General features: G+C 42.7%; 2 protein-coding genes across 5 annotated transcripts; one reads left to right on the top strand and one right to left on the bottom strand.

The window, feature by feature from the left end:
* The first annotated feature begins 313 nt into the window (after positions 1–313).
* On the top strand, positions 314–7,493 carry LOC142932898 (arginine vasopressin-induced protein 1-like). 4 transcript variants are annotated; one of them, XM_076077001.1, is made up of 5 exons: positions 314–901; positions 1,050–1,170; positions 3,762–4,096; positions 5,411–5,774; positions 5,867–7,493. In XM_076077001.1, the coding sequence occupies exons 4-5, from the start codon at positions 5,425–5,427 to the stop codon at positions 6,126–6,128; spliced, it is 612 nt and encodes a 203-aa protein (XP_075933116.1). In that variant the 5' UTR covers positions 314–901; positions 1,050–1,170; positions 3,762–4,096; positions 5,411–5,424; the 3' UTR covers positions 6,129–7,493. The 4 variants fall into 4 exon arrangements, with proteins under 4 accessions (XP_075933116.1, XP_075933118.1, XP_075933115.1 ...); XM_076077003.1 differs by having other exon boundaries at positions 314–1,170; positions 5,416–5,774; XM_076077000.1 differs by having other exon boundaries at positions 314–1,170.
* On the bottom strand, positions 1,607–3,224 carry marveld1 (MARVEL domain containing 1). Its single transcript, XM_076077004.1, has one exon. It carries the CDS (start codon positions 2,939–2,941, stop codon positions 2,444–2,446), a length of 498 nt encoding a protein of 165 aa, XP_075933119.1. The 5' UTR covers positions 2,942–3,224; the 3' UTR covers positions 1,607–2,443.
* Positions 7,494–10,583: the final 3,090 nt, after the last annotated feature.

Here is a 10,583-nt window from a genome sequence, read left to right as displayed (position 1 = left end):
TGGTAGGCTCAAAAAGACTTTCAGGGTAAATGTGGAGAATCCTTTTCTGGCCTTAATTGTCAGCATACGCTAAACTTGAGTCATCCAAAACTTCAATGATTCGCCATGGTTACTTTCAATATCAAACAAACTGAATCACTGGATTCAGTGCTTTGTTCATGCAGCACACTGCTGTTGTGTACGGACTCCATTCGGTTGTATACAGCAGTGTGTTTCCACAGGCGCTGACACGTGGACAGGACAACTCTTCTGTGGAAGTCTCAGAGGGGGAGAGGGTGGGTGGTGTGTGTGTGTGTGTGTGGGGGGGGGGGCTCTTTTCCTCCTTTAGAAGTGCTAGATTTATATCCTGCAGCTGGTTAACATTAACCCTTCCACTTCTGTATCCGTGGCCACCTTGCACTCAACACACGCACTGTATTGTTGTTGTTGCCATTGCGTAGAAAGGTCCGGTGCCACAGGGATGACATACTTTACAGTTGTTCATGGAAGTACCGACTGAATAAAATACCCAAATGAAATACTATGACACAAAGAATTTTAACGTTTCACTGATTGCAGTTTGATTTGTCTCCGTCTTTATATGGTCGCTTTGCCTCTAAAATCTAAGCACTAAATAAGTCAAGGATATGTATATGAATCAGATAACAGCAGATATTCTCGGCAAGGAATACAAAGATATTTCTCGCCTCTTTTTCTTTCATTATTGTATTGTAAAACTGCTGTTATTATAATTGAATCTCTGCATTTGTGTTGCCTTTGTTTTGAATCTTGATTGTGAATCTGGAGCTGTGACGTAGCAACATTTGATCTCTGATGCTCCTTTCCAAAAATAACTCACCTCATTCTTGAGGCGTACAAGGGGAAAGCGTAAGGCCCCTAAAGGAAAAGCGTGTGTTTATGTGTGAGTAATCTGCAGCTTTTTTTCACTACATACATGCCCCATGCCAGCAACAGCAAGTGTACAATGCATAAACACAAATCTGTCAGAGAACTACAAAACTGGTATACTGACTTTGGCTTTGGGTGCTGTTTAATCAACTTGTCTGCAGCATGTTTTCAAGAACGACGTGCCGACAGGAATGAACGAGACGTTGAATCATCTCCACTGCTTGGCTTCATTTTGATTGGCTGAACGTCAGCCCACCTCCAGAACCCCAACAGACTGTTCCGGTAAGAACAAGCCTCTTCCCAGATTATTGTACAAACACGCACACAGTAGGATAACTCTCGTGCAACACACTCACATTCTCTCTAACTAACGCACAGCACATTGTCAGTGACTCTCCCATCTTCTGCGAGAGACACAGATACATCTAGGGATCTACGTATGTCTTTCATGTGGTCAAGTGGCATAGCATATAAATGATCCCTGCCTGTTGGCCAAGGCTTTTATCTCCCAACAGAAAGTTCCAGACGGCCTCCGTGACTAGTCCCTCTAAATCTGTGTTTCGTTTGAGAAAAAGCCTCCAAAAGCACAGTTCAAGCGGCCTGGTTCTTTCTCCAAATTGAACTCCAAGTACTCAAACAAAACAAGCAGGTTGTATAAACACTTATATATATATATGATATTGCAATATCATCATAACCAAAGAAACACATCACAGGCTCACACTTACTGGTCTTTATTCTTTGGCTTTATAATGAAAACGTAAGGAATATTTTTGTTCAGCATACACATTATAGCACCAATTACACCCATCGTGTTGGGTTGTTGTTGTCACAACCTTGTTGAGTATACAGCATTCTGACAGAAGGCACTGATAAAACGGTTTGCAATGTTCGAGTCAGACAAAATAAAAACAGAGCTGGTCGAAAGGAGACCCACAAGTGTTTTAGTCCGTCATGCTTCAGTATAGTTTTGCTGTCATAAAAAACATGTAAACACATAAAAATATATACTTTAAAAAAGGTAAGTATCCCTTGTGAAAAAAAGAAATCCTATGAGAGGTTTTAGAAGGACAGTTACTCAGTATACTGACACAAATCTATACGTGTATGTTAAGGCCATTTTATTGTAAACACTGAATATACTTCCCCACTATAATATGCACTTACAGGGAAATTATAATGATTCTTTACGAGGGAAAATGACATTAAATTACTGGGATAAAAATGCAAGAGGTGGAGGAATGGTGACCTGAGCCTTAATAAAAGGGTACAATGCTCAGGTCCCCCCTAACACATTTCCAATCAGACTCCCATCCTGGGTGGCCTTTGTGCCAGGAGCTGCTTGGGTATTTTCATGTCAGCAACACGGACTGAGTGATTTTTGGGATGTTTGTTTCGCTTCACCAACAAAGTGGAAAGCTTGACGTGGAGAGACAACAGAGACAAACCTGTGATTAGAGTAGCCGTTGAGTTAAATTACAGTGAAGTGAACTATTCCTCATCTTGCTGTGGATACCCCCCCTGGAAGACCCCCCCCCCCCCCACTTCAGTCTCATCAGATGACCGTCTGCTCTCCCCGACACTTCCTGCACGCTCCATAAATAACCGCCGCGAGGTAAGCCAGGCAGCACAGGCAGGCGAACACGGCGGCCGTCAGGTAGACCTTGTACAGGCAGAGGTGCTTGTACAGATCCAGGTTGCAGTACGACTTGCGATCCGTCTTGTAGATCATGACGCCTATGGCCGGCAGGTAGAGCACAGCGGCGGCCACGTCGTGCGCCAGGTTGGTGGACAACCAGCGCTCCCCTCCCAGCAGCGGGACCAGGTCCTGCTTGTCCAGCAGGGTGAGGAAGAAAAGAGCGAGGGTGAGGAGCCAGAAGAGCACTGCGACGAACAGGACGAAGTGGATGGATCCTTCGTATTTGTTGGCGGCGATGGTGACCCACAGTCCGGCTCCGAACACAATCTGCAGGATCCGGATGAGTCCCAAAAAACTCTTGAAGAACTTCAGGATATTGTTCCTCACCTGCGGCTGGGAAGGCTGGGGTGCCATCTCTCTCCTCCTCCGGTCACTCTCGGTCCCTTTTTCCCGAACAGGGCGGGTGCTCTCTGCCAGCTGCAAACAGCTGGGGGAAAAGATGCACTAAAAGTGGGAATGACGGGGTGAAAGGCCGGTTTTTTTGGTCTGGCTATGAAGCCAAAAGTGGACAAGTTTAGGTATAAAAAAGGAACTCTCTGTTCCTTCCACAGCCCCGGGGTTTTGAAATGAAAAACCGTCTTGTATGTTTCGTCTTTTCCGTTTCCTCTGTTGAATGTAACGTCTGTGTTTGGGGGTGGGGGGTGGGGGGGGGGCTGGGTGATGGAGAGGGGGTGGCCTGTAATTCAAAGCCTGCTCCTCCTCTGGACTGCCGGGTTCATCCATGTCCGCTCATCTGCTCGCGTGTTTCTCCCGAGGTGGAGTATATCCCCCGGGGAGTGTGACGTCTCTCCTCGGAGTGAAGGGAGGCTTTATGAAAGTGAAGTATGCAATATGTCAATATGTGGTGATGAGACAGCAAAGCAGGAGCGTGGCTAATCATTGTCAGGCTTCCATGCGTCATGTAGACAGTATTGTTGTGTCGTAAACTGAAACAATACATGTACATTCCTTACTTCCGTTAAAGACACAAAAAGATAATAATAATAATAATAACAAATAGATTCATATGTATACTGTGAGTATAATATAATCTGATATAATACAATATTTTTCTTTGTCCACTTGACAAACAACATAACAAAGAAGCAGTGTTTTTTTTTAGGAGCCCATTCGTCATCCTGTTTGACTCTGCGCAGGATGCTCACATGTTACTTCCCTCTCACATAATTGACAGACCCTTCTTGTGCCAGCCAGCGGCTCATTGACGTCAATGGATTTCAGCAAACACACCCTACGTGGCCAGGAGGCGGAGCCCAACACCACCTCCCTCCCTCCCTTCCTCGCCCGAACCTGTGATTGGTCGAAAAGAAAAGCTGTATCCTAACCTAGACAGGAGGGATCAGAGGATCTCTCGACCCTCATTGGTCGTCTGGCGACATTGATTTGTAATTGAACCGTCGGCTCAAGGACAGAAATTGGCTGACCTGCGCTACGTTTCAGTGTTGTGGGAGATTTCATGAAAGAGAAGCAGCGGAGCAAAGCGCACTGAACACATCAGTTCATCTTTGGGTAAGCAGAAGTCCTTTTTATTTTCCTCATGACTCTCACAGGATTCTTGTTTACTGCCTTTTACCCACAGCACAATACAACCCAGCACAGACGGTACAGTTCAGCGTCCAGGGCCACGAATATGTCTCATTCAAAGGCCATTTCATACTTTCTTTTGACAGAGACTCTTCGTACCTTATTCCCAGTTATGCAAGGGATCCGGTATCTGTGCACCATTGTGTTTTTGTTATGCAAACATCAGACAAGTAGCGCGTGGTTAACGTTAAACCAGGCTTCTTAAAAAAAACATAGGTCTATGAATGTGTAAGTTTTTGTGTTTTTAGAGCTGCAGCATCCCACAATTATGATGATTTATGTCCTCAACTAACTCCCTGACTGTTTAGTAGATTTAGTATTGGAGTTATTTTATGTATTTGACATATCCAATATATATATATATATATATATATACAAACAAACAAACAAACAGATTATACACTGTGACAAATACATATTCATTGGAAATTGAGGATAAGACAAGAAAGTTAAAAGATCACTTATTTCCATTATGGTCTTCTTTCCAGTTAGACAAAGATATAATACAAGTCACAGATGTTTAAGGCACCCTGTGCCATCATAGGCTACATTTTAACCAACATATCCTTCCATATACTGTATGACTATAGCAAGGTAAAATTAAACAATACCCATCAGGTGGCTCAGGAAAATGATCATTTTTGCTCATAAGTTGTTTTGTGATGTGGTATGTTGTTGTTCTCTCTACTGAAATGTGAAATATACAGGACTGATTGTAAATGATGAGAAAAGTAAGAGGTGTGAAACCTGCAGAATAAAGCTAAATAAAAAAGAATGTGAATCTTAATTTCTGACTTTAGTAAATAGTAAGTTTGACAGAATGATCTCAACTCCTTGTATCCTTCAGAGGAGTAAATCTGCGTTAACTCCATAATCTGCTGTTGAAAGCTCTGGAGGAAGCTAGTGGACCTTTTACTTGAGATTATTTTGTCAAGCTGAAAGAAAGTTGTTTTAGTGGCGAGGCCACTGACTTCCATGCAGCCACGATCTTGGTCCCTCAGCTAATACCTAAAACCATATGCGAGTAAAGAAAGATAAAGTTGCCATCTGCAGTTTAATGGGCTTTAAAGCACAGCTCTTAAAGTAGGATTAAAAAGTCAGAGCAGAAGACTTGCAGCTCAGCGGTGTTGTGACGCAGTCTGCACTCATGTACTGTTAAGTTCTGTTGTTTACATGGAAGCGTCTTTCTCTTTGCCAACACATCCCAATGAGTGGAAACTCTTACCGACTTCTCCGCAGAGTAGAGCCAGTGTATGCCACCTTTTCCCGTGTTGCTCCGGATGGATACCAAACCCGCCTCCCCTCCTTCCTCCATGGTGGCGGGCCCCTCCTCGCTGTGGCGGCTGGCTGAGAGGAGGAGTAGGAAGGCTGGCTCTGCGAACATTTTCAGCGACGTGAATCTGTGGCAGCTACAGAGACTATTCAGGTCAGCGGGGGATCAAGATGCGGAGCAGAGGGCCCAGCTGGTTTGGGGCCACGGAGATGAGGCTGAACTGGCTCAGGCTTTGAAAGGACTGAGGGCCCGGAGTCACCGGAGAGGACTCAGGGCCAACGGGAGAGAGGTGTTGGGCTCACACTGGCTACGAGCCTTCAATCACCTCAGGTAGCAAAACTGCTGGTGTGATTTTGATTTCATAGTGACTTTTTTTTATATTATGTGGCATCCATATTGTTTTCAACAACATTTATGTTCAGGATCGGAGAGAGCTCGCCAAGCAGCCAGGGGAAGGATCCCGGGGAGGAGAGTGTTTCTGAGGCCGGAGGAGCACACAGCAGTCCAGAGACACGCCGACACACCTCCATAGGGACAACAGGAAGAGGTACAGCGGCCACAGGGGTACTAACTGAGAGCCAGGGCCCTGCAGGGACTTCGGAGAGACCAGTCAGAACCGGCTCAGGACTGAGGAGAGGAGGAGAGAACAACCCAGAGAGATACCTCCACAGAATACTCCACTGACTTGACCAAAAGCTCTGAGATGCAAAACTGACTTAAAGACTGTTCGTGCGAGAGCGGACCAGCACCTCAGTCTGCACAGCCTGCTCACCTGTCCTTAATCATGCTTGGGTGTGTTACAAACTGGAGCTAGGTTGAATTCACTTCTGGGAAAAGCAACAGTTACAATTGAAATTGTATTGCAGGTTGAATAGTTTCTTATGATGCCGTAATGGCGCTGATCCGATGGCAGTCTGCTGACACTGCACTGTTACTTGTTGCAGACACGTCTCCACCTGAATAATGGAGGCAGCACAAAACTCTCAATGACTCCTGTTATCTCACAACTTTATGTTGTGGTTACCTTCCCATGAACTGCCTTATGTGTTTTATCATGCACACTGATAAGTATGGACAGTGACGTGACTTTCAAAGGTGGGGTGTGAAGGATTTGGGGACATCTAGCGGTGAGGTTGCAGATTGCGACCAATGGAAAGTTCTCCCGTGTGCTAAGAGAATAGGAAAACTATGGTGGGCGATGTGAAAATGTGAATGGCCCTATCAGCGCCAGTGTTTGGTTTGTCCCTTCTGGGCTCCTGTACAAACATGGCGTACACTGTGTAGATGACCCAACCCCCCCAATTTAGATAAAAAAAAACCAGCGAATTTTAAGGTAGCAAAAACACAGAGATTCTTTTCAATTTTCGGTTGATTATTACACACTTTTAAGAAAACATTCTTATTAGTATTATAATCCATTTCTGCCAATAGATTCCTATAAATGCTACACACTGTTGCTTTAAGTAGTATTGTAGTTCAGTGGTGTAAATCAGAAAGTGAATAAGATTAATAAGGCAAAAAGTCACTTTAGAAATGGCCTCATCTTCCTCTGACCTATTCTGCTGAGAGAACTGATGTTCTAATATGTATGCCTGCACTGTGGATGAACTTATCAACCATTCTACCAGCTACTGTATGTCCCTGTTATCTGTGTGGTATGTTACGCAACCGTATAATCGGGTACGAGTGCAATGGGAGCAATGTGAGGTGACATGAGATGTAGAAATACATCTAAGTCTATTTACTGCACATTCAGAGATGTTGACTCAAACTTAAGGATTCAACATGTAAAGGTAATCTCTGACAGTCACTGGTTTATAGATATTGAAAGTGAAGTGTCAGGCGGTTAAAAGAGACCAAAAACAATAAATAGACCCTCGCTGTCTACTTGAAAACGTAATGTTCTCATGTTAAAATGTTCATGGTGTGAAGTGTGAAAACCTACTTTTCCTATGAAAAGACCGTATGTTATCAGACTTCTGGAAGGTTTTTGTTAATACTGTTTGTGTCATTTTTAAATATGTGGTAATAAAGAAGTGAGTCTTTGGATTGTTTGTCTTGTTTTTTTTTTTTAATGAAGTTATAACACTGACTTTTTAAATCTGTAAAATATTTTCACAAAGTAATGAAAATGCCTCAGCATATGTTTACTGAAATGGCTAAATAATGTTAAAAAAATAAACATCTAGTTCTGTAGTCTAAGTAATGCATTCATCAGTATGCTGTTTTTGGTTGCTCATTGTCACTGTTGTCCTGCATCGTTACAAACCAGTTACGCACATTCACAGCCAGGACCTGCAGCTTGCACCACAGTCTGCCACTTTTAACCACTGAGCAGCTCCACTGGACCAGTTGGCTGTTAAGTGCCTTGCTCTAGGGCACCTCATTAGCTGTTTTTGATGAATAGAAGAGCTTTACACATTTCCTTTTTCCCATCAGTTTCCAGCTGCTTCTCACTCAAAAGATGCCCTAACAAATGACACTTTGCAAAAAACGAAAAAGGAGAGAGGACTGCTGAGTAACAGCTGGTAGTGTTGCGTTAGAAACAAATGCTGCCCTCCAGTGGTCACATCTAGTAATTACGCTATCGCGTATAACTGGTCTTGTGGTCACTAGATGGCACAACAGGTTTTGTTTTGGGAAAGCAAACCACTACACTGAGTCAGGGAAGATTCATACTCGAGATGCATAGCACGGAAAGGTATACAAATTCAAAGAGTTATTGTGAGCTTAAATGTAGATTAATTTTTACACATCTTGTTGATCCTTGCTTGTTTAACTTCTGACAGTTTTACCAAATCACCTGAATACGATGATGAATATGATGTCTAGAACTATTTTAAAGCTCTTATCCCCACTGCTAATGTCCAAACCATCAGGCAGCATTATAACTGAACAATATATTAGACTGTACGGACCTGTTATCTGTCCACTTAAGGTTCAGAAGCTGTTTTGGTTTATTTCAACAAGTCTGATCTGTACATGCAATATAAATGTTACTTTATCCATCCATCTTACTGCCCAGTCAGGCGAGCAAGAAGAGAAACGAGGAATCACTACTGAGTAGATCATTATCGTTTAGATTGACGTGTGAAGTTGCATATTTGGGTGAGGATTACCTCGCATCCACCAGATGTTCAGTTTCCTCCATCTCCTCCTGGGTGATGCAAAGTGATTCACAGGCAATCTGGGAGACAAAGTCCTTTCTGTGTATTCTGGATCTACTCAGCAGTGCCAGACTGGTGCAACGGCAAACTGAGGCATCTGTAGGGCAGCTTTATAAGGTCCTGAAACCTCAGCAGACTCCGTACAGAGAAAGCAGCAGATTGGCTCAGGTAATCCTCAAAGCGCTGAGCTTCCCCTTATTGTGTAAAGTAAGCTCATTTTACCTCATATAGTTTATCTTAACTTTTCAACCATAAATCGTATGACTATAGATGTGGAATGATGATTCAGCAGTAATGTAGATGTAGCTGCAATAGTGGTTTTCATTGTGCCTCAGCTCATTCTTCACTGTTCAGTGGTGGAAACTCTGAGGTGCTTCTCTTGAGAATATCCATATTATGCTACTTGACTCTACCTCACTGCATTTCAGTGGGAAATATTAGTTACTCGTCTACATATATTTAGCAGCTATAGTCACTAAATTAAGATTTGACATTAACCAAAACATATAAGCTCACAATGCAGTTTTAAAGATGACGCGGTGTGTACTCAGGTGGTCCCTTCTTAGACTTGGATGTGACCAGACAAAAGCCCTCTTGTCTTCTCAGTTGGTTTACTTTAAAAAACAGTTTGAGGCCCAAAGAGGTCAAATGATCTAGTATTTCACAATAAAGCACATATTTGAGTAAGTATAAGAACTCTTTTCCTCTCTTATCCCATTAATCAGTTCATTGTTCAGTAAACCTTGGTTCATGCCGGTGAGGTAATAGTGGACTAACACCTCGGAGAATCACCGCCTTTAGACATGTTCTTCGTAATATTCACTCTATTGGTTGTAGAATTAAATCAAAACTTTGCATTGAGTCACACTGACTAGAGGAAAAGCAGCATGTACATCTAGGTTAAATGATAACAGAGTTGCAGAGAGAATCTAATCATGCTGACTTCTGTACTACTGACTTCTGTACTTGTAGCCATTATAGTTCTGTGTACAACAGCAGCGTGGTGGCAAACTGAGATTCCTTTCAGGCAACATGCACATCTTAGCACTTTTCTAAATTATGTGCATATAAATGAGTTTCTTTATGCTTCTGAAATTATGAGGCCAATTTAGTAGTTAATGAAAACTGAAATTTCTGTACAATGGTTTTGTAAATGGCATGCATTTCTGTGTCCAGTTCAGTCCTTTGTGGTTAACAATTGCCATTTTGGCCAAAACCAAACAAAGCATTTGCAGGTTGTGCTCTGCCCTTTTCCTGTCCACGCCTATTAATACAGGAATATAAAGTGAGTTATCCAGGCTTGTTTCAGGGCTTGTATAGTGAAATATATGCATTTCTATTCGGATCTTTTATGGTGTTTGTTATGACAAATGTCTGCAGCATCATGTCCCTCATGTCAGCTTCTTCAGAATATGATTGAAGCTGGCTGCCCAGGTTACAGTTTATCCCTCAAAAACGGCAGTGGACCATCAACTTAACATTTACTTTGCATCTTGATTAAATCCTCTTTTTTTTGGTGATCAAGTATTCAATTTATCCCGCAGCCTGTCCCCTAAATCAACCAAATAACTGCCATTTTGAGAGACAGTAACTTTTTATGATGTATGTGTTTTATGTGCCTTTTTAACAGAAGCTTATTCTCATATTTCAAATATGCTTATCTCTTTCTTTGGTACTTCTTTCCAGACATCTCAGCACGGGTGAGTCGAGGCAAAGCTGACAAAAGATGAAGAAAGAGAGGAGTGACAGCTGTACGGAGAACACAGGGAGCAGATCTGATATCCAAAAGAAAGACTGGGGGAAGAAGAAACAAGCTTTTTTTTCTGGGTTTTCTGGGATCGTGTCTGTGATTGTATGATTGACAACGGAAGCCGTATGGAGATTTTACACGAGCAAGGATCTAAGAGTTGAATGTGTCCCTGCTGCATTGTAATTAGAGCGTGGAACAGTAATTAGTGAAATGATATATACA

The sequence above is a fragment of the Anarhichas minor genome, unplaced genomic scaffold (assembly GCF_050575085.1).
Source record: "Anarhichas minor isolate MPS153535 unplaced genomic scaffold, ASM5057508v1 ptg000058l, whole genome shotgun sequence".
Taxonomy (NCBI): domain Eukaryota; kingdom Metazoa; phylum Chordata; class Actinopteri; order Perciformes; family Anarhichadidae; genus Anarhichas; species Anarhichas minor.
Note: the sequence above shows the minus strand (reverse complement) of the source record. Positions and strands in the feature narration are given on the sequence as shown.